This window comes from Cnephaeus nilssonii (genome assembly GCF_951640355.1).
Source record: "Cnephaeus nilssonii genome assembly, chromosome: 15".
In the NCBI taxonomy this organism is placed as follows: Eukaryota; Metazoa; Chordata; class Mammalia; order Chiroptera; family Vespertilionidae; genus Cnephaeus; species Cnephaeus nilssonii.
The window spans coordinates 41,639,388-41,663,796 of NC_137086.1; the positions used below are offsets into that span (position 1 = coordinate 41,639,388).

The 24,409-nt window shown below is 39.6% G+C and overlaps 2 protein-coding genes across 4 annotated transcripts in view; both read left to right on the top strand.

Annotated features, from left to right (window-relative positions):
* ANXA4 (annexin A4) overlaps positions 1 to 5,943 on the top strand; it is a 54,713-nt gene extending 48,770 nt beyond the window's left edge. For 2 of the 3 annotated variants that reach the window (XM_079792765.1, XM_079792764.1), the window contains one exon: positions 498 to 704. In XM_079792765.1, the coding sequence (XP_079648891.1) occupies positions 498 to 689 (192 nt within the window). In that variant the 3' untranslated portion in view covers positions 690 to 704. Of the gene's footprint in view, positions 1 to 497; positions 705 to 4,936 lie in introns of those variants that run through there. The other variant, XM_079792766.1, reaches the window with a different exon arrangement.
* A 4,111-nt stretch (positions 5,944 to 10,054) lies between these two features.
* The window catches only part of GMCL1 (germ cell-less 1, spermatogenesis associated), a 60,853-nt gene continuing 46,498 nt past the window's right edge, over positions 10,055 to 24,409 (top strand). The window contains exons 1-6 of the mRNA XM_079791827.1: positions 10,055 to 10,554; positions 16,144 to 16,267; positions 18,100 to 18,196; positions 19,738 to 19,835; positions 22,640 to 22,752; positions 23,389 to 23,454. Of these exons, the coding sequence (XP_079647953.1) occupies positions 10,295 to 10,554; positions 16,144 to 16,267; positions 18,100 to 18,196; positions 19,738 to 19,835; positions 22,640 to 22,752; positions 23,389 to 23,454 (758 nt within the window). The 5' untranslated portion in view covers positions 10,055 to 10,294. The remainder of the gene's footprint in view (positions 10,555 to 16,143; positions 16,268 to 18,099; positions 18,197 to 19,737; positions 19,836 to 22,639; positions 22,753 to 23,388; positions 23,455 to 24,409) is intronic.

Sequence of the window (24,409 nt, forward strand, 5' to 3'; positions counted from 1 at the left end):
ACCTTGAGGGGAAGGCAGGTGTGTGCAAAACACCAATAAGAACAAAATAGAATTCAATAGAGTAGTTGAGTATCAAAACATTATAGGAACACAGAGGATAGGGTTGTTCTTTTTTCACACATTTTTTTAGAAGGTATTGATCAGAAAAGAATATATAAAGAAATTGTTATGTTTAAGCAGGACCTTAAAGGAAGTTTTACATTGGAAGCTATTACATGGGAGAATGGATGGGGAGGGAAGGGTGCCATGGGCTGGATGGGTGGGAAGGAATCATTGCAAGTGAAGCTTGCAGCTGGAGAACACAGGGTATGTCTAGAGTGTCAGAACAGAGGCCTGGAAAGTTAAGTTGGTGAGGAGAGGTATTCCACACGCCCCTTAGGTCGTGGCATAAAGGACATCGTCAGGAGAGTCGTGCACAGTCTTGCCCGGACTGACTAAAGAGCATGTCTGGAAACCATCCAGACCTTAGTAGGGTGGGATCTTGTTTTCTTCCCTAGGGCTTGGGCACCGATGATGACACCCTCATCAGAGTGATGGTTTCTCGGGCGGAGATTGATATGTTGGACATCCGGGCACACTTCAAGAGGCTCTATGGAAAGTCTCTGTACTCCTTCATCAAGGTAGGCAGTCTTGCCCTGGCCCCGGGGGAGGCTCTGATGAAAGGATGGGGTTCGGACCTAGGTATTTAGACACGTCTTATCCTCTCGCTGGCAGATATCATTCCCTTTAAAGGTGCTACACTAATTCAGAAATTTCCAGTCTCTCTCCTTTCACACAGATGTTTCAATCTCTGCCAGGTTAGAAACTGGAAATGTTTGCATTGTAAATATACCAATTATTTCATGTTGATCCCAGACACAGAAAGATTATATTTTAATGAACACTTTAAGAGCCACAATTTCTCTGTCTACCTGCTTACAATGAAAGATAAGCAACTAAACCAGTCCTCCAGAATCCGATCCAGGGCCAACTGAGGTCTGCTGAGAATATAGGAAAGCGTGTTCGCCATCTTGGATTGCTGTTCTTTTCCTGGCACTAGACTTCTAGGCGGGCTAACATGGCATGGGCGAGATGAGAAATGAGTCACATCCCTAAAACCCCTCATTATTTGGGTTTTGCTTCTGGAGGAAAATTATGAGGCCATAAATATGAAGCCAAGATCCATTTCCCTAGAAGCTGGTGTTGCCTGCACAACAAATTCAAATCAGAATGTGATCTGTGAATTAAATATTCTGAATCCGCCTGAGAGCTTGGAGAGGTACAACTATTAGGTGATTTGAGTACTACAGATTTCATGGTAGTATTATTTATTCAGGAACTTGCTTCTATTTCTATCTGGCCTATGAGGCAACTTTATTTTGCAGAGCCGATATATAGCTAGTTGTAAATAAAATACTTTAAAGATTCATAGATGACCATAAATGAAGTTATTGGAAAATATATTTATAACATATAAAATAGGGTTAATATCCCTGTATTAAGAGCTGCAATAAATCACTAAGGAAAAAAAAAAAAAGAGAGAGAAAACCCCAAAAACAAACCTGGGAAAGGATATTAAATATGCACTCATGAAAGACAAAACACAAATGGCCAATTTATAAAAAAAAAAACTTAACCTCATGAATATTCAATGAGTTGAAAAGAAAAGCAAATCATTTTTCACATAATATATCTTCACAAAATTTGGAGCGTTTATAACCAACATTGGGAGGGGTTGGGGAAAACTCACCATCTCTTATGGAAGGACAATAAAACTGGTCTAACCTTTCTGGAGGCAATTTGGCAATATCTGTTTGAAAGATGAACTCTACTTCTTGCTTAGCCATTATATGTTTAGGAATTTCTTTAGAAAAAATAAAATGAAAGCCCCTTAATCCACAGAATGGGAGAAAATATTTGCAAATGGTATCTGATTAATTAGGTTTATTATCCAGAATATATAAAGAACTACAACTCAATAACAAAAAGACAACTCATTTTAGACATTTATCCAAGGAAGTTATACAAATGACAAATAAGCACATGAAAAGATGGTCAATAATATTAATCATTAGGAAGTGCAAATCAAAACCATAATGAAATACCACTTCATACTTAGTAGGATGACTATAATTTTTTTAAAAAAAGGAAAATAATAAATGTTGGTGAGAATATGGAGAAACTAGAACCTTGTGCATTGCTAGTGGGATTGTAGAATGGTGCAGCCACTATGGAAGAGAGTTTGGTGCTTCCTCAAAAAGTTAGACATAGAATTACCATATGACCCAGCAATTCCATGCCAGGTATATACTCAAAAGAAATGAAAACGGGGACTCAGACAGGTATTTGTATGCCAACGCAAACGTTATTCACAATAGCCAAAAGGTGGAAACAAGCTAAGTGACCATCAACAGGTGAATGGATAATCGAAATGTGACATATAGATAGAGATAGAGATAGAGATAGAGATAGATATACTAGTAGATATAGATAGATATAAAGAATGAAGTTTCTGAAATATGGATGAAACTTGAAAACATGCTAAGTGAAATAAACCAGATACAAAAGGGCAAATACTGTATGACATCACTTACATGATGTATATAGAATACGTAAATTTATACAGACAGAAAGTGGATTGGAGGCTACCAGGGACTGAGGGAAGGGGGAAAATGGTGAGTTTCTGCTTCTTGGTGACAGTTTCTGTTTGGGATGATGCAAGGGTTTTGGAAATAGCAATGAGAGTTGCACATCATTGTGAATGTAAATAGTGCCACTGAATTATACACATAAAAAGGGCTAAAATGGCAAGTTTTGTTATATATCTATTTTACCACATTTTAAAAAAATCTATGACAGAATCTGAATAAAATTGTTTCATGAAATGTTAAAAAATACACTAAATATTATATTTTCATTGTAGCATTACTTATATTATTTTATATTATTTATATTTGAATAAATAATATGGCATACATTTTTGTTTTGTTTTATTTTTGGTTAATCCTCACCCAAGGATACTTTTCCATTGATATTTAGAGAGAGTAGAAGGGAGGGGGAGAGACAGAGATAGAGAAACATTGATGTGAGAGAAACACATCAATTGGTTACCTCCTGTACACACCCTGACCGGGGCTGGGGATTGAGCCTGCAACTAAGATACATGCCTTTGACCGGAATCGAACCCGGGACCCTTCAGTCTGTGAGCTGACGCTCTATCTACTGAGTCAAACAAGCCAGGATGACATACTTTTATAGTGTATAATGTATTATATATTCTCATTTAAGTCACCCAATAGGGGTGACTTAAATAAATTATGGAACATCCATACAATGTAATGCTATACAGACACTAAAATGATGGGGTACTAAAATATAGGGGGGGCAAAAGTAGGTTTACAGTTGTGAGTAGGCGAAACAGAGTTTAATCTTGTTTTATTATTTATTAATTATTATATTGTTTTCCATATAAACAACTGTAAACCTACTTTTGTGCCATCCTGTATTGATTGGCCTGGGGAAACATCACTATAAATAAATTTATATTACATATATATATATATATATATATATATATGTGTGTGTGTGTGTGTGTGTGTGTGTGTGTATACATACACACAACACTGCAAAAGACTAAAAATAAGGAATACATTGCCCATTCAATAACAATTTTCAGAAAGGGCATAATAGAAATATAAAATATATAAATAATAAAAAATGACAGAAATAAGTCAAAAATGTAAGTCATAATAAAAATAAGTAAACTCTCAGGTAAAGGTAAAAATGCAAAATCCAACTCCATGGTATTTATAAGAAACAACTACAATATAGTGACATGTAAGAAGCTTATAAAAAGACCAGGGAAAAGAACATTTGACAAACGTGAAAAAGAAAGTAGGGTTATACTATAAGTAAAAAAAGAATTTAAGGAGAAAAAGAATTAATAGGAGAAAGTGGATCACTTTATATTGATAAAGGCAGTGATTCACAACAAAGATTAAATTCTTATGAAACTTTAGGTGCCAAATAGAATTGCATTCAAGTATACAAATAAGACATTCGAGGCTCCAAAATAAGACATTGATGAAAATACTATGTGAGGGAGACTTTAACATACCCTTATTCTTTGGCAGATCAATGAGGCAAAGTATAAACAAGAATATATTACATATAGTTTAACAGATGTAAGTTAAACTTTGAACCCTATAAACACAGATTACATCTTTTTTAGTGCCCATGAAGCACTAGCAAAAACTGCTCTATTAATTAGCCCATAAAAATTTCTATGTAGAAATTATAGCACCTTCATGTAGGCTATTTTGCAACCCTTATCAAAAGGCTTAAGAAAATACATGATCATTAATTCAGTAATTCCCATTTTATGACAATTTATCCTGTAAATCATAAAGGAAATGCAAAAAAAAATTAACTATGATATACTTATTGCAGCAGTGTTTGTAATAGTGCAAAATTAGAAACAATATAAATATCCAACAATGGGGGGAAGATCAAATAAATTATTTTACCTATGTACAGTGGAATTCTCTGTAGTCATTAATTAATGATGCTGTAGAAGAATATTTAATGAATTAAAATAGGGAAATATTCAGGCTATATTAAGTAAAAAATCAGAATACAAAATACTTCAGTCCCATCACATAGGAATCTATATGCATAGGAAAAAGTCTGGAAGGATATGCACAAACCAAAATGTTAAGAATAGTAATCTCTAGATGGTGGATTTATGGATGATTTTTATGTTCTTTTATGTCTTCATTTTCTTCATCGAACAGTAATATTAAAAGTATTACTTTTGGAATAAACAATAACAAGTGTTATTTTTAAAACTCTGAGAAAAATCCAGACAAGCTTTACAAAGTTAACCTAGAGACTTCGAGCTGTGTATTCCATTTTAGAACTCATTTATCTGACTGTAACTTTGCTTCCCTCTCCTCAGGGTGACACATCTGGAGACTACAGGAAGGTTCTGCTTATTCTCTGTGGAGGAGATGATTAAACTGAAATCCTGGGAAGATAAGAGGATTCCCAAAACCTTGATATTTTTTAACTTCATTTTTCTACACTGCTATTAGCATTATCTCAGAACACTTATTTCCAAATTAAAACGCCTACATTTGCCTCCTAGGATATAGACTGTGTTATTATTCATCTATAATTATAACTCATGATGCTTGAAAGCTGTACTTGTATTTCAAAGCTTATAAAACTTAAAAGGAGATTTAAAATTAGAAATAATAGTGTGCTCCATGTTTTTAACATATCTCTTCCTCATTTGTGTTTCACAGAAATTGGGTTATATTAAATTATTTCATGTTTTCTATTTGGTGAAAATCTATAAAAGCGGAAGACTGGAAGGCTATTCTAAAATCACTTTTATTTCCTAATTCTATTTTTAAAGTGGCTAGTAATTTCTTAATTTGAAATTGTGAGCTTCTAGTTAGTAAGAATATCTGTCTAATTTCCTATTTCACATAGTCATAGTTTGAAAGCACCCACAAATGTTCTTTGTTTAGGTTTTGTTGATAGCATTAGTTGATCTTTACTATGTTTGTTGTGAAATACTTCCTCCATCACATCTTATGTTAAGATCACTTACTCTCTCCAATTTGAAGTATACCAAAATCACCAAGTTGTCTGAACAAATTAAATTCTAGTAATGGTTATACAGATCATATATGTCTGGTTACCAAACATAAATGTTGGACATTCCACAATATTTTTGTTAATGTCTTAAGCCAGTTTGAAGATGAATGTAATGTTCTGAATTTTACTTAAAATTTTTTGTGCTAAAAATAATTTTTTAAGTCATTTTGGATTTTGTCAATTTGTACTCATTTACATTTGCACTGTGCCTTTCAACTCTAGAATTATTTTGATTAAAAAGTTCAGTTTGTATACATCATGGAAAAATAATTTGAATAAAACATGGTGTCTTTAAGATGAGGTATACTCTTTATCCGACTTTACCACTTGTGAATTTTTTCATCCTGAAACCTGAAAGATATTTTCGAAGGACTTGTGTTACTCAGTTTCTATTAAGAAGTACAACATTGAGGGGAAAAAAACAACATAATTAGTCTTATGTACTGATACACCTACTACTGTAAAACTAATGTTCACATATACCAAACGGTATTCTTACTTAATGACATACAATAATGTATTTAATTTATTCTCTGAAAATGAGTGATGGTCTCCATTCTAAGTGGAATACTTATCTATACTAATAAAAGAGTAACATGCTAATTAAACTGGATGACCTTCCAGATGAAGCAGGGTCTGCAGCCGTGGGATTGAGGCAGCTGCCGAGGTTGCGAGGGAGGGATCCCGGCAGCCACCGCGGCAGCGAAGGCCTACTCTTGAGCGAATTTCGTGCATCAGGCCTCTAGTATTAAATAAGAATATTTATCTTCGTTGTTCATTCTATACTATTTGTGAAATATCAGGGTTTGTTTTTCAATTTGTTTCTACTTGCTTATTATACTAGGAAGTGCTCAAGCAATTGGTAAAAGCTATATACATGAATACTTAGTAACTCTAGTTAAATATAGGAAATAGTTCTGCTGCTTTGATACCTACGCAGAAGAGCATGAAATTTCCAAATAATTTTATTTGATTTTAGAAGCATTACACTTTTTTTGGTAGTTTTACCTTTAAATTGTATATGGCTTAGCCAGAATTTTAAAACGAATTGTATTTGTTGACTAGAAGTTTTCTAGAGGGCAGGATAAAGCCACCCTAGAGGAATGTTTGTTATCCTATATAATAAAAGCATAGTATGCAAATTGTCCCCCAACCAGTTGTCCGGGAGTTTGACCAAGGGACGGGGCTGGCCGGGGGTAAGGGAGGGAGTAACCGGCCAGCAGCCTGCAGCCGCTAGGGACCCTACCAGTGCATGAATTGCATGCACTGGGCCTCTAGTATTCAATAAGTCTGATGTAATACTATAATTATGAAGCTACTTCATTTTCCTCTCCCACTATTGATTTATATTTACTTATTGGGCCCAATTCTTCTGTCTCTAGATGAAAACTCCAATAGAGGATAGAGTTATAACATTTTTTGGTGACTCTTATATTATAAAAAGTCCTACTGTGCAGTCCCTTAAGGCAGTGGTCGGAAAACTCATTAGTCAACAGAGCCAAATATCAACAGTACAATGATTGAAATTTCTTTTGAGAGCCGAAAACCGAATTCTGCGCACGGGCCATGAAGTTTTGGAAGAGCACTCTCGTCTAGTAGCCGACTGGGGCCCACAACAGATTCAGAGGGCTCCAAAGGACTAAATTTTACACAGGGACTCTGGTCAGTGGCCTTTGTATTGCCCTTAATGAAGACAAGATTGGACTTTTCCTCATGGTGGATGGATGGAGATGGGACATTGGAGGGGCAGCCATCTATTTCCACCCAAATAAATCTTGCCACACCACAATCTCCCGTGTATGGGTCCATGAAAAGCTTTACCTGAGATCCTGTGAAAGAACACGATTTCCACTGGCAACACTACTACAACCCTGGCTAGGTTGGGGGCTAAGGGATAGAGTATGGAAGGAAGCCTAGGTAGAAAAAGAGAGGCCTACCGTGACCCTTCCCCCAAAGCCATCAATAGGCCAGAGCTGAATGAGGGAAGAAGCTTCAATTAAAATCAAGTTTGGAATTTTGACTGGGCATATTAATTACTGAAATGATTGTTTTATGACCTTAAGGCAGTGGTCGGCAAACTGCGGCTCGTGAGCCACATGTGGCTCTTTGGCCCCTTGAGTATGGCTCTTCCACAAAATACCACGTGCAGGCGCACACGTACAGTGCCATTGAAACTTCATGGCCCGTGCACAGAATTCGGTTTTCGGCTCTCAAAAGAAAAGAGAAAGAGAGAGAGAGAGAGAGAGAGAGAGAGAGAGAGAGAGAGGAGAGAATGGGAATCTATCTTCTTTGTTCCCCTGGGATTGTGGGGTTATAGTATCTCAGGCTTGTAAAAGACTAGGACCACCTTCTTTTTCAAAATAACTAGTCAATTTCCCAAGCTGCACTGGGCCCACCTTCCAACCAATCTAGTACTTTATTTCCCCAGGTTATGGTCAAGCACCTCCCCCTGTGCCATTCTGACTTCCCTTGTGCATGTACTTAAGTTCCTCTTCTTTGTTCTATCCCTTCTCCCAGTGTTCTATGTGGAACAGACAGGTGGTTCCCTGGGGAGTGTGTGAAGCTGTGACTTCCTGGCAAAGCAAGCAGGCTCATGCTCCCCAGTTGATTATACTTAATATCTGCTTCCCTTTGCCTCCTGCCTTTATTAATAACTAGCTAACTACCTCCACTAACGTTACCTGGCTGTGCTCTGGTGTTGATGGTCATGCTGTGTGCTGTTGGCAGATGTTTAAAGCTGATTCTTGTGGGCATTCTCTTGGGTTCTTTTATCAACCCCATCATCAGGGAATTACTCATCTTCGGTTCCTTTGGCAAGGCAAATGAAATTCTTGTTTTTCAGCCTTTAAGAATTTGATGATAACTTCAGGTTCTCTGTGCTGCACTGCTTGTCCTTCCATCCAGGCTTCTTGCACAGGCTCTAAGGTGATCCCGTGCTGGATGTCTTGTGGTGGCCCACACCTGTTTCATGGCAAACACTTGCATATCCTTTGTGTTGACAAATTCTGGGCATGCAGGCTGATCCCCTTTCAGCCATCATTCTCCTTTCCTAGCCCCTACCCCCAAACTGCCCCAGCCAACCTTTCTCAATTCAGATTTCTCAGAGTAAGACACCTGGGAAATTGGTGAGATCATTTCAGAAGCAATTTAACAGTTAAAGTTGAAAGTTCCTAGTAAATTCACTTCTGGGGATTCTACTTCCTGAATCTCTTGCACATGGTGTTCATTACTGCTCTATTAAGAGCATTAAGGTAGAAAAACCTAACTCCTTCAGTAAGGGAAAAAATAAATTATGGGTTAGTCACACAATGAACAGTGAACATTAACTAGAGATTTGTCAGTTGGATAAGTCTCAAAAGTATAATTTTGAGAGAAGAGAAAGGTGAATGATAGGTATAGTATAATTCCATTTAATTACATGTCTAAATGTGCAAAAGAAAGTATATTGCTAATGTGTGTGTATATACTGTATATATGTGTGTGTAAATGTGAACATGCATGGGAATAATGATATACACCATTATCAAGATAGTGGTCACTATAAGTGAAGGAGACAGACTGAGATGGAGAGAGAGTGTCTACCTTTCTGCATTCTATATAAAAGAATGAATCAAAGCAAGTATAATAAATTTGTTTTTATTAAAATTTGTTATTATCGTTATGGTGGGTCCACAACTTATTGCTAATTATTTATCTTATTACTCTAATTCATTATAAATATTTTATTTGAAAAGTAGCCAGAGGGAGTCAGGGAGAGTTGTCCAGAGCAAGGGCTGCATACTCTAAGCAGACACCTGTAGCTTTTACTCAGACACCTGTCAATTTTGCTCCGGCCTCCACAAGGCATTTTAAGCCCTGACTGTCCCAGCACAGACCCCACTGCCCCTGGGTGGATAGGAAAGGAATGCAGCGAACGTTTCCCATAATCCGTATCGGAAGCGGAGAACTGATGCTTAAGAAACCCAAGGGCTTAACGTTCTAAGAGGCACATTCTAGATCCTCCTCCGTCGGAATGCCAGGCCCCACTTCGGCAGGGCGCGCGACCCCAGCACGTGGTGACGCCTCCAAAGAAGAGCTCCAACAGCACTATTTGGGGCCCCTAGAGTAGCACGGAGCCCCCTAGACCTCTAGAGCTCAACGAACGTTTGCAGAAAGAATGAGCTGCAATTCCCGGTCCCGTTAACCCAAAGGGTGTGGGTGAAATAATGCTGAAAGCTAAGTCGGCCCCCCCCAAGTTCAGGCTGGTAGGCGATCCAGGCCGATCACAGCGCAAAAACCACAAGCCCGTGGCAGCGAAGCGACCCGCTCGCCCTCGTCCGGTTCCACGGAGGCTCCGCCCGCCGCCCCCGCCCCCACCTGTCCCCGCCCCTTCCGGAGGCTCGCCGCGAGCATGCGCCGCCGGGGCCGCACTTAGTTGCGAAAGCGAGGGGCCAGGTCCCGCCGCCCGGAGACACCGCGCGCAGAGACGCGGCGGGCGGGGCGGTGAATGGAGGCGGCGGCGTTCCCTGCAACGGTTGAGGCTGCGCGTGAGAAAGGGGTCGTGTAGACACGCGGGCCTGGCGGAGACCGGCGGCGGCCGGGCCATGGCGGGAGAGCGGGTCCGCTGGGCTCCCTGACGTGCGCCCCCTGAGATCCCGGGGAGCCGTGGCCCATGGGCGCGCTGAGCAGCCGAGTGCTGCGCCCCCCGGGGCGAACCCGAGCCCAGCCGGAACCGGGTTCTGGGGAGGGGGGCTCGGCCCGGAGGCCGGAGACAGGCGGCGACGCGCCCGGCCACGGCTTCTGTTACTGCCCCGGCAGCCGCAAGCGTAAGCGGAGCAGCGGCGCCCTCTGCTACTGTCACCCCGAATCCGAGACCGATGACGAGGAGGAGGAAGGGGACGAGCACCAGCGGCTCCTCAACACCCCGAGGAGGTACGTACGTGGAGGGACGCGCCCCCACCTGTTGGGCAGCTCTCGCGGCCGGGCCGGGGGACTGACTGGCCGGGCGGCGCCTGCGGGGTGCAACGTGTCCTTGACCAGGCACAGGTGGGAGCCGGCCCGATGCCCAGGCAGGTGGGGAGCGCCTTGGGGACGCTTGGGGTTCAGAACTGCAAACCACAGACGCCGCCCGGATGCTGTGATGGCCCCGAGAGGAGACTCGGAAACGCCAAGCCGAAGCTCGCGCCTCGTTAAACCTTAGACGCGACCTGCTGGCTGCCCTACACCTCGGTCTCCTCTGAGTGGGTGGCAGTAAAATGAGTTGTTTTGCATCCGGTGGCCTTAAATAGTTCAGACTGGTAAGTGTCGTCTCTGAGATGGGCGCTCCCATTGTGGTGCGCCCGGGGTAGCGGAAATGACCGCAGTTCTGAACTGCAAAGGTGGGGTTCACCCGTGGTGTACGGATGTTCCTTACTCGGAACAGTCATGCAAAGCCTCCAGGACTGGACCGCTCACCCTGGATGTGTACAAGGCTGTGCTGCAGCTAGCTCTGCCTTTTTTTATTTTTTTTCCCCCCGAAGAGTTGCAAACCAGGATGTTTACTTGTGAACTACAGTGTTGTTTCTAAGTAGAAAATGGTTTCACAACACACCATCTGGTTGCTCTGTTTGTTTTTAAAGGTCATCAGTGGGGTCACGTAGATTTAACTTTTTTTAATGACATGTTTTTCATGATTCAAAATCTTTTTGCTTACACAACCACCAGGTATTGTAAAATAAAAGCATTACAGATAACTTACGTTGACAGTTTGGTTTATAACATCTTTCATACAGTTTTATATAAGAATGCTTGTCCAAAAATGGACCCCCACTGTCAAATGGTTTGGGAGAGTCAGCATAATATAGTTTTAACAGCTCAGATTCTGAGTTCTAGTCTGTATTCTGCACATTAATAGTCTTATTTCCTCATTAGTAAAATGGAGATACTAATAATTGCCTTAAAGGGTTTATTAAAATGCATACAATAAACAGTGCTTGGTATAGAAGAACTCAGTAAATCTTGTCTCCTTGATGAATTAATTGACTCCTTTTATCGTTACAAAATGTCTCTATCACTGATAATATAGCCACTACCGCTTTATTTTAATAAGGGTTTAAAAGGTATATATTTTCTATACTTTCTATTTTACCTGTGTTATATTTAAAGTGGCATCTACAGCATACAGATGGATCTTGTGTGTGTGTGTGTGTGTGTGTGTGTGTGTGTGTGTGTGTGTGTGTTAATTCAGTAGGATAGTTTCTGCCTTTTACTAAGTATTTAGGTCACTTATACCCCACACCCTCCTTGTTGACAAAAGCCTTTTTTTTTTCTTTCTGGAACTTTTGGAATTTTTTTCTTTGGTATTTTGGGATTTAACTAGAATATGTTAAATGTGGGTCTTATAATGGCCTTGGTACTTAGTGTATTGTTACAATCTAGAGACTACTTTAGTTGGAAGAAATTTTCTTCCATTTTCTTCTGTTATCTTTTGTTTTCTCTTTCTTGGACCCCTTTTAATTGGGTTTCTTGGATTATACCTCTTTCTCTTCTCTTTTTATCCTTTTTAAGTCTTATTTGCTTTTGTTTTGAGAAATTCTCTTAACTTTGCCATTCAGCCTTGCTTAGGGGTTTTTAATTTCAGCAACCATGTTTTTAGTGTCTAAGAGCTCTTTTATTTTCTTGTTCTGAGTAATCCTTTATCATAGCATTCTGTTATTTTATGAATGTAATATTCTCAGATCTCTAGATGTATTAATTAGACTATTTTTGTTTTGCTTTGCTTTTAAGTTCTTTTTTTCCTGAATTATGTTTCCTCAGGGGTCAGTTTCTCTCTTTTTAATAATATTCCATATTTTCCTCAGGTTGGGTGATTCTTGGTTGTCTGCTTATATTTAAGAATGAGGAACTGGGGTGTGTGTGTGTGTGTGTGTGTGTGTGTGTGTGTGTGTGTGTGTCTTAATTAAGTAAATAGCTCTATTTCCACTAATCTCCTTTGAGTAGGGACACTGACTACTACATTGGATACGGGTAGGACATGCTTTGTTTTAGAGTAGAGCTTCCCAAACTTTGTTTAAAACACCCTTAGTATCTCAGCTATTTTCTTCTTGGCACCTTGGGGTCCCAAAGAAATATCAGATAATTAGGTCCAACCAACTTAATGGTAGTAGACTGCATGGTATCTGAAAGATGTTGCTGTGTTTCCTTCAAATTTAGACTAGTCCACATACTTACCTGAGTTTGCTGTGGTGCCCCAGGTGCTTTGACACACAGTTTGGGAACCACGTTTTGGTGACTAGGTTGGGAGCTATCTGGCTATAGATTCTTCATATGCTAGAATGAAGATTGCTTTGTCTGGGGCACTGACACCTGCACTAAAGTCTTAGATCTTTTTGATAGATCTGTTTTATTTCTTTCAAGAAGATTCCTGGAATCTTTATATCTGATTTATCTGTACTCTGTGTTCAGAGAGAGTGGAGAAGGCCATTAGAGGAACTAGTTTCCCCATTTTCTGCCTCAGTTTCTATTTCTGCCTTCTGTTTACCCTGAGACCTCATCTTCCCAACTCACACATACACAGCTTCTGAAGGGCAAATGGGCTTCAGCCTCCATCCTAGATCCTGAGAAATTTTGGACTGTGGCTTTTGAGCCTCTTTTCCAGTTTATTTTCTAACTTCCAGATCTGTAGAATTCTCTCATCAGTTGATAAGACCTTTTTGCTGTTTGAGATTATTCCTTTCTGTACTTTTAATCTTTTACTGTAAGTTGGGGAGGATGCTATAAGGAACTGGAACCTACATTGTCTCATTTATTTCCCCCAGTAACCCAACAAAGTGGGTGCTATTGACACCCTCTACGGTACATCGGTACGTCGGGGGTAACCGAGCTGTGGTAAAGCTGGAACTCAAACCCAAGTCTGCCGACCACCAAAGCATGTGCTATTTCTTCTGCCTGTTGGGAAGAGATGTTAAATACTCTGATTCAAGACACCATCTGAAACAATTACTTCATTTTTAAAAATATTAAAATTCGTTAACTACTAGAAAAGCTGTCAGGCTTGGCCAGGAATATAAAGATATTGATCAGCCTCTACCTAGGGCTTTTCATATGTACTGGACCATCTTGAGCAATGATTATCAAACTTAAAAAAAATTATTTAAGTTGAATCTTATGCAGAAATGCAAGATGTTTACAAATATAAATGTGATGCCCCTCTGAAGTTAGGTGGGATGCCCTGCCTTCACTTCTCGGCTCTTCCTGGTGGCCACTTTTCCATTGAGCATAATTTTGAGAACCTTTGGTCTAAGGCTGAAAACCAATTGTCCACTTGGGGGATGAGGTGACATTCTTACCAGTTTTTAAAATAGTTTGATACCAAAATAAATTAAATGTAAATTATTTTTAAAATTACTTGGATGGATGAAATTTTTACACATGTTCTCCATTCTGTAATTGTATAGCAGTATTATTGTAGTGGTATTGAGATGCTCCTTAGTGCTGATTTCTAAATAAGGAAATAAGTAAAAATAATCCTGACTTACCTTAATTTATTGAACAGGTAATTCACTTAGTTCAAAAATCAAACATTGCAGAAACATGGATAGTGAAAGATCTCACTCTCATGCTCCCCCCATTTATCCACTATTGCCCCTCTTGGGAATAGAGTACCTCAGAGATAACCAAGACTATTAGTTTTTTAATGTACTCTTCTGTACATGAGCAAATTTAAATATATAATACTAGAGGCCCAGTGCATGATTTAATCATGCACCTGGTGCACCAGCTGGCTGGCTGTCCGCTGGTGCACCAGGCCTTCCGAAAGCCTCCGGCGCGGCGGAGGCTTTCGAAAGGCCTTGTGCCGGAGCAGACAGACAGCCAGCTCCCCCGCTTTGGCTTTTGATCGCGGGGGAGCTGGCTGTCTATCCGCTGGTGCACCAGGCCTTCCGAAAGCCTCCGGCGCGGCGGAGGCTTTCGAAAGGCCTTGTGCCGGAGCAGACAGACAGCCAGCTCCCCCGCTTTGGCTTTTGATCGCGGGGGAGTTGGCTGTCTATCCGCTGGTGCACCAGGCCTTTCGAAAGCCTCCGGCGCAGCCACGGCACAGACGCTGGCCCAATCAGCTACCCCAGCCACCCTGAGTCCCGCCCCCTGCGCCTCCTGCTGGCCCAATCGTGGGCGTAGCGGAGTGATGGTAATTTACATATTACCATTTTATTATGTAGGACTAGAAGCCCGGTGCACGAAATTCGTGCACGGCGGGGGGTTGTCCCTCAGCCCAGCCTGTACCCTCTCCAATCTGGGACTCCTGGAGGGATGTCCGACTGCCCGTTTAGGCCCGATCCTGGTGGAATCGGGCCTAAATGGGCAGTCGGACATCCCTCTCACAATCCAGGACTGCTGGCTCCCAACTGCTTGCCTGCCTGCCTTCCTGATTGCCCCTAATTGCTTCTGCCTGCCAGCCTGATCACCCCCTAACCACTCTGTTGCCAGCCTGGTTGATACTTAACTGCTCCCCTGCCAGCCTGTTTGCCCCCAACTTCCCTCCTCTGCCAGCCTGGTCACCCCTAACTGCCCTCTCCTGCAGGGTTGATCACCTCCAACTGCCCTCCCTTGCAAGCCTGGTCCCTCTTAACTGCCCTCCCTTGCAGGCCGGGTGCCTCCCAACTGCCCTCTCCTGCTGGCCATCTTGTGGTGGCCATCTTGTGTCCACATGGGGGCAGGATCTTTGACCACATGGGGGCAGCTATATTGTGTGTTGCAGTGATGATCAATCTGTATATTACTCTTTTATTAGATAAGATAGAGGCCTGGTGCACGGGTGGGGGCCAGCTGGTTTGCCCTGAAGGGTGTCCCGGATCAGGGTGGGGTTCCCTTGGGGCATGGGGCGGCCTGAGCGAGGGGCCTGTGGTGGTTTGCAGGCGGGCCACGCCCCCTAGCAACCCAAGCAGAGGCCCTGGTATCTTGGATTTATTTTCCTTCTACAATTGAAACTTTGTAGCCTGGAGCGGAGCCAAGCCTGCTGCTCCCTCAGGGGCGGCAGCCATTTCTGTGGCAGTTAATTCACCTTCTACAATTGAAACTTTGTTGCATTAAACGGGTGAGCCCGGCCAGGGTGTGCGGAAAGCTTTGCTTCCCCTGTTGCCGCCGGCAACCCTGGCCTGCTCTCTCAAGCTCCATTCTGCCGCCATTTGTTTGAATTTGTTTACCTTCTATAATTGAAACTTTGTAGCTTGAGTGGAGGCTTAGGCCTGCAACGGCTATGGAAAGCTTGGCTTGCTCTGTTACCTGGGAAACCTTGCTCTCTCTGGCTGTAGCCATCTTGGTTTGGGTTAATTTGCATACTCACCCTGATTGGCTGGTGGGTGTGGCTTATGTAGCAGAGTGATGGTTAATTTGCATATTACCATTTTATTAGAGAGGATGCCTCTGTCCTTTTACTCATTGGTTCTATTTAATAAAAATTGAATAAAAGGAGTATTTTGAGTTATTTGCAAAATCAGTAAAACATTCAGTTTTACACATATGTAACAGTTGCATTTCTTTTAACAGGAAAAAATTAAGGAGTACATCCAAATATATTTATCAAACATTATTTTTGAATGGTGAAAATAGTGACATTAAAATTTGTGCTCTAGGAGAAGAGTGGAGCTTACACAAAATATATTTATGTCAAGTAAGTATTTTATATTTCTGTTTGAATGACTACATTTAACAAACTCAAACTCTTTTAAGTCATGTTCTTCATATTTGCATTTCATAGTAATCTTTTGCATGGAGAGTGGTTAACTCCTATCATCTAATAAAAAGTATTGTTTTATAAGAACTATGGAGAGCATTGTTAGTGAAAGCTTAGTTTGGTCTAGAAAACAGATTTTGAATTTTCATTGCTATATGGGCCTAGCAATAAATACCGTTTGTCATTACTTCAGTAGGGTGCTTATTTTGGTGCCTTCTGTTGACAAAAAGGGAAAAGTTATGGGAAAAAATGTTTAACATTAAGGCTAAGATTGCTGCACTTTTTAAATATGTGTATGATTATTTAATTGGATGAACTCAGCTAGAATGTTGCTTTGTAGTTAACATTAAATGTGAATGGAAAGTTCTTGACACTTAATCTTCCTTCTGGAAAATGCAGTTAAAGACAACATCAAAAAAGTATATAGACTAACTCATTTAGCTAATACACGTATTTGATTTCTGTGCTAAAAATATTGCTATATGTCACCCCATTTTAAAGATTTAAAATTTCAAAATATTGCTTTAATGGCTCAAATATTTTATTTATTTTCTTATCAAATCTGTCTTTTCTTCAAATCATTGTTCTAGGCACTTGGAATAGAGCAGTGAACAATTCAGTTCTTATCCTGTGGAGCTTATATTTTTCCCTCTCTTTTTCACCATTTGACAATAATTACTGGTAAGACAGTATAGTTTAAGATTTTTTAGTATAATACATTTGAAAGAAATTTTTCTCTAACATTTTAATCATAGTTTTTATTTAATTTTTTGAACAGTTTTATTTTGCCTTAAAGTATATAGCCTAGAGAATAAATACATCAGAACATTGGTCTCAGCTTGAGGATATGGTTCATATCTTTTTAATCTCTCAAAGCAATTTTGTGATTTTAAGGATGAAAATGCCTCTTTCCATCTCAAGAGAAACTGGATTGATTATAGTGCAAGCCACATGCTAAATTATAAGCCCCCTGAGGACAGAAACAGTGTGTTTTATTTACTGCTATATTCATAGTGCCTTGTATATACTAAGTACTCAGAAAAGTTCTTAAAATAAATTAGTTAATATTTGATCCATTCCAAAGTAATTCTGATTATGAGAGGTGCTGTCTAGTAAATAACTAAATACTTCATTCATTCTGGAACCTTTCCAAGAATTCAGATTCATTCTGGAATTTTCTGATTAGATAAAATTAAACTTAGATTTTTTCCCTAATTTCTTGGGAATCATCCTATTAGTGTTGACTTGGGACTGGTCTAGATCCTTTACAACCACTGAGGTACAGTACAGTAGGAACTTAACAGTTTGAGGGCTTTATTCTATTCTCTTCCTTGATACATTTTTATTTATTCACCTTGTGTGTTGTCATATGTTTGAGATACTTAAATATGTAACATAATTTCTAATTTTGAATTTAGAATGTCATTGATAAGGAAAACATATACATGTAATATACTCAGAAATTGTTAAAAGCTAATGAGTTTCAAATATTACTATATAGGAATTCAGTTCAGATAGTAATAGGAGAATTTAGTTTCATTTTCATTAAATTAATACTAAAATGAAAATATGTTTGTATACCTAACAGTGTCCTTATATCAATTTCTTTTCTCCTATAGACACATTTGGCAATTATTTTTCTCTTGAAATAGTATGAAAAGTTCATTTCGATAGAATAGTTGGCTTAAAGTTAGAAATGGGGAAATAATTTGGAAGACACAGGAATTACTGGGTAATCATTTATTTATTTATTTTTATTTTTTTTTAAGTCTGGCTACTTTTCTAGTATGTTCAGTGGTTCTTGGAAAGAATCCAGCATGAATGTTATTGAACTGGAGATTCCTGACCAGAATATTGATGTAGAAGGTAACCACCACCACAGTTATTACTATTATGCAAAGTAATGAAAACATAACTTATTATACTTTTAATAGAAAATAAATATTTTCTTTCCATTTAATACCAGAAGGCAACAACATTATATTGATTTATTCTATAGTTTATCAGTTCTGTTCTACTTATCTCTAATATTTTTAGTCATGTGGGCCATATCAATATGTTTACTTAGGTTTGTAAATAAATCTGCCTAGGATATGGAAGCTGTAGGGTGAAGGAAGGAAAAGTGTGACCACTTATTTTAATTACATAGGAAAGCTGGTGAATAATATTCATTGATTATTCCCTATATATAAAGACCTTTTCTGGGAACAATAAGGGTACAAATTATATAATCAATGTTGATTTATTTATTTAGTTTAAAAATATTTAATACATTTTGTTTATTGATTTCAGAGAGGAAGGAAGAGGGAGAGAGAGAAAAACATCAATAATGAGCCCTAACCGGTTTGACTCAGTGGATGGAGTAATGGCCTGCGGACTGAAGGGTCCTGGGTTCGATTCCAGTCAGGGGCATGTTTCTTGGTTGCAGGCACATACTCAGTGGGGGGTGTGCAGGAGGAAGCTGAATCCATGTTTCTCTCTCATCAATGTTTCTAGCTCTCTATCTCTCTCCCTTCCTCTCTGTAAAAAATCAATAAAATACATTTTTAAAAAAACACATAAATGATGAAAGAGAATTGTTGCTTGGCTGCCTCCTGCATGCCCCTTACTGGGTATTAAGCCCACACCACAGGCATGTGCCCCGACTGGGAATTGACCTGTGACCTCCTGGTTCATAGGTCGCTACTCAACCACTAAGCCACACTAATCAATGTTGATTTAGAGCTAGAAGTATTTTTAGATGAGGAAGCTAAGAATCGCAGCTTATGTTAGGTCTCAAAGCAGTTTAATGAGCCTAGATCAGACTCTAGTTCTCATAATTGCTATTCCAATGCTGTTTCTACTCCCTTCTTTTTCACCCCTTTTTATTGAATTTATTGGAGTGACACTGGTTAACAAAATTATACAAGTTTCGGGTGCAAAAATATAAAGTAAACCATGTGAGACATAGATGTGAGTACAGCAGAGAGAAGGATGGACAGGCTTATTAGATAGCTGTGGTGGCTGGGTGAAAGTGTAGCATGGATAAGACCATAAGCTATTCCACACCAGTGGTGAAGTCCTGAAAGTATTAGGGTTAATATTATCATTGTGTCAATACTTGTACTTAATTGGTCTACTCAGGGGTATCTTTATAAAACTTTTTGAAGGGTGTCTAAATTCTGACCACTGATTAATGTCAAGATTAGATCTAGAAGAATCTAACTCAATTTGGTAAAATAAGTGGAAAATTATTAATTTAGTATCATTAATTAGTAACCATCACTAGCATTTTAATTAGTGATAGTTCTCTTATCCTTTTAAGTACATATTAGATTTAGACATATGTCTTAGTGTGTAAAGATAGTTGTTATTTTTATAATACTCTCATAGATATAATTGTTATTTCATTCTACTTTTGCTTCCAGCACTGCAGGTTGCATTTGGTTCACTGTATCGAGATGATGTCTTAATAAAGCCCAGTCGAGTTATTGCCATTTTGGCAGCAGCTTGTATGCTACAGTTGGTAAGTATGCACATTATTCAAAGAAAGGATTACAGTTGTATTTTTGTTTCAAAGTATTCCAAAACAAAAATAAAGTTTAGCTTTTTATAATTTTTAAAACAAAAATGAATTATATAAATATGCCATTTGTGGTGCATCAAAAACGCTTAACCAAAAGCAATTTATTGCAACCAAAGAGGTCATGATGTCTATGTAAGATGAGTGCAAGCTATTTCTATATAGACATTTTAGAATGACAGATTTCATTAATGGCTTATTTTGACTGTTATGAAGCAGATGGCTTATAATTATTTACTGATTAGTTCCTGGGTTCAAAAAACATCGAGTGCTTACTATATAAACTTTTTCTTAATTATGAAATAACTGTGTAAATGTGTATAATCTATTGGTAGAAGGACAGATTTGTTCATTCAACAGAAGTGTACTGAGCAATGTACTAAAGTAGGCATAAAGATCCAAAGATAAATTCAGATACTGTCCCCACCTTTAAGAAGCTCACAATATAATAAATGTCGAATGAGAAAGGAAGGGTTGATATGCAGACCCAAAGGTAAATAAGAGTTGTCCTGTCCAGTGTTATAGGTATGATAATAAACATCCTGTAGGATTTAGTGGGTGCACAAAGTGGTCAGTTCAACATGTTTGTGTCAAAGAAGGAAGTTGTGTTTGAGATGAGTCTTGAAAACCAAAAAATGTACTTCTTTTGCAAAGTAAGAAGAGAGGAGAAGGGAAGAGCATTTCAGATAATAAACTAAGACCTAGTGGTGAAACTGGAGAACTAGAGAATCTGAATGGAACATGGCTCTAGCATCCTACCTATCCTATCTAATAAAAGAGTAATATGCAAATTGACCATCACTCCAACACACAAGATGGCTATCCCCATGTGGTCAAAGATGGCTGCCCCCATGTGGACACAAGATGGCCACCACAAGATGGCCAGCAGGGGAGGGCAGTTGGGAGGGACCAGGCCTGCAAGGGTGGGCAGTTAGGGGTGACGAGGCCGGCAGAGGAGGGAAGTTGGGGGCAACTGGGCCTGCAGGGAAGGGCAGTTCGGGGGGACCCAGGCCTGCAGGGGAGAGCAGTTGGAGGGGACCAGGCCTGTGGGCAGGGCAGTTGGGGGTGACCAGGCCTGCAGGGGAGGGCAGTTAGGGGTAACCAGGCCTCCAGGGGAGGGCAGTTAGGGGTGACCAGGCCTGCAGGGGAGGGCAGTTAGGGGCAAACAGCTGGCAGGGGAGCAGTTAGGCATCAATCAGGCTGGCAGGGGAGTGGTTAGGAGGTGTTGAGGCTGGCAGGCAGACGCAGTTAAAGGCAATCAGGAAGGCAGGCAGGCGAGCAGTTTGGATCCAGCAGTCCTGGATTGTGAGAGGGACGTCCGACTGCCCGGTTAGGCCCAATCAGGCCTAAATGGGCAGTCGGACATCCCTCGAGGGGTCCCAGATTGGAGAGGGTGCAGGCTGGGCTGAGGGACACACACCCCCGTGCACAAATTTTGTGCACCGGGCCTCTAGTAGAATATAAGAAGGGTTGGAGAGAGGGAGACAGAGGCCAGCTCATGAAAGCCCTCTATACCTTTCAAAAAGTTTAGGTTTTATGTATAGTAGATTTGGAAGATTTTAATCAGGGGAAAGACAAAGTTATGTTTTAGAAAGAAAGCTTCAGGAACAATGTGAAGGATGGATTGAAAAAAAGATGAGTATAAAAAACTATCATAATCAAATGAGGGTCTAAATTAGGGTCTAAACATTAAGAATGGAGAGGAAAACTGAATACCACAGAGGTTAAGCAGGGATAATCCACTGGATTTGGTGACAAAGGATATATTAAGAGGAAAGGGGAGGAGTCTAGAATGACTTTTTCAGGTAAGTTTAAGTCAATGATTTATTTTGATCTTTAACCCTTTGCACTCGCTTGCTTTTTTCTCGATTCCTGCTACCAATGCTAACCGTGTTGAGTCACACTCGACATCCGAGTGCAAAAGGTTAAAAAAGTTAATTGAGTTTCCTTTAATGTGGCATTTGTATACTGATTTCTTTGAGGTTTAGTTAATAGGTTGCTAAATATATTTGCTTGGGATTATTTGATTTTTTTAAATGTTTTGATCCTTACAATTGTTATTTCCATGTAATATACTTTATTTTCTAACTTTAGTCCTGTTTTGGTTTTGTCCTAAATCCTCTTTCTGCATTATCTTTATGGCTTAACTGTTTAACCTAATAATATACTTGCATGAATATATTTTAGAAATTTGAGTAAACAGTGACAGTCTTCTTCACATATATTGAATAAAGTTTGTTTGAAATCTTCTGTACAAACATTTTAAATTAAAATTTCAATGTAAGCTTAAAACAATAATATATTTGATTTAGGTACATCTCTTAGATATTGATAAGTGTTTTAAACTTCAATAAACACTTCTGATGATTCATAGTTTACTTGCTTAGCCCATTGCATGGTCTGTGTAAAGAGGTCTTAATTTATAAAGAACTGGTAAAACAGAATGTTGCTTAAATTTGCAAAGGTCCCCGAAAGGGAAGAATTGAAAGGGAATAATAATATTCATCTCTGCCTACTCCTTTACCCCCGCTCTTCCACATTTAATTCCAAGTATTTAGTTGAATACTTGCTGGATTTTTTTTTTCAATATTTTTACTGGACTTACTGCTGCGCTTAATGAGTTTCTTTCTTTCTTCCTTTTTTTTTTTTTTTAAAAAAAACAAACTTTTTAATATGTAAAAGCACATGTTCAGAGCTAATTTTTCCCACATGAAATGGGCCTTTCCACTGCTTATTTATATTTACAGGATGGTTTAATACAGCAGTGTGGTGAGACAATGAAGGAAACAATTAATGTGAAAACTGTATGTGGCTATTACACATCAGCAGGGACCTATGGATTAGATTCTGTAAAGAAAAAGTGAGTTACCCTTTTTGTTTTTCCTTCCATCCCACTTTTGGGAATTTGGCTGCTTTGGTTTCCTAAGAGAATGTGTAGTGTGACAAAGAAAGAAAGAAAGGAAAAAAAAGATAGGAGAATAGAATTTTATTTAAAAAGTTTCTTTTTACATTTGGACAGATTAATAAATTTCTCAAAAGTGTTATCTTTGTAAGTGACCATGGGTGGGTTACTAGTATACCTGCTTATAAAAACTATGGTCACTCTTTACAGTAGATCTTCTGTAAAATCTTTCAAATAGTAGACATACTAGACATCATATCAGTGCAATTATTGACAATGTTTTTAACTCTTGAGAATTTCAGTACCTATTTTCAAATTATAAAGAAGATAATGGAAGTATGTAAGTCCTTTCATAAACCATTTAACACAAACTTGAAAAGAGGTTTTCTTAAGTTGAAATGCTCTTATTAATATAAAGGGAATATTCCCTTAATAACTGCTGACAAAAATAATACTAAATTCTCAATTGTTAAATTAAAAATTTTGAGCATGTCCTAGCAAGACTAATATTCTGTTTTTATTTTAACTGTAAGTCATACTTAGTAAATCATCAGTCCATGATATACAATGTAATAATTCCTTGTTTAATTTCAGGTGTCTTGAATGGCTTCTAAACAATTTGATGACTCATCAGAATGTTGAACTTTTTAAAGAACTGAGGTATTTGAATTTTAAATAACTTTGTAATCATTCTAAGTATTGTTTTACATTTTCCAAAGTATGCAAGATATTTTTGTATAAGACAAAAATATATTACTTATGAAAAAGTAAGTAATTTTTAAAATATATATCTATTTTTATTTCAGAGAGGAAGGGAGGGAGAGAGAGAGAGGAGAGAGATCGAAACATCAAAGATATGGGAGAATCATTGGGCTGCCTCTTGCATGACCACCTCCATGGGGTCAAGCCCACAACCAGGGTATATGCTTTGATGGGGAATTGAACCACAATCTTCTGGTTAATAGGTCGATGCTCAACCACTGAGCCATGCTATCTAGGTAAAAAAAGTAAACAATTTAACAAAAGGTATTTTGACTGCATCCATGAACTGATGAAATGCTACACAAATTATAAATACTAGAGGCCCGGTGCACAAAATTCATGCACTGGAGTGGGGGCGGTCCCTTCAGCCCAGCCTGCGCCCTCTCGCAGTCCAGGACCCCTCAGGGGATGTCCGCCTGCTAGCTTAGGCCCAATCCCCTAAGCCAGCAGTCAGATATTCCTCTCACAGTCTGGGGCTCTTGCAGTCCGGGACCCCTCGCTTCTTACTGCCCGCCTGCAGTGGAGTTGAGAGAGGCTCCCACCACTGCTGCTGCGCTCGCCAGCCATGAGCCCGGCTTCTGGCTAAGCGGCACTCCCCCTGTGGAAGTGCATTGACCACCAGGGGGCAGCTCATGCATTGAGTGTCTGCCCCCTGGTGGTCAGTGCGCATCATAGCGACCGGTTGTTCCACCGGTCGTTCTATTTGCACATTAGGGTTTTATTATATAGGACTAGAGGCCCAGTGCACAAAATTCGTGCACGGGGAGTGTGTGTCCCTCAGCCCAGCCTGCACCCTCTCCAATCTGGGACCCCTCAAGGGATGTCCGACTGCCCGTTTAGGCCCGATCCAGGT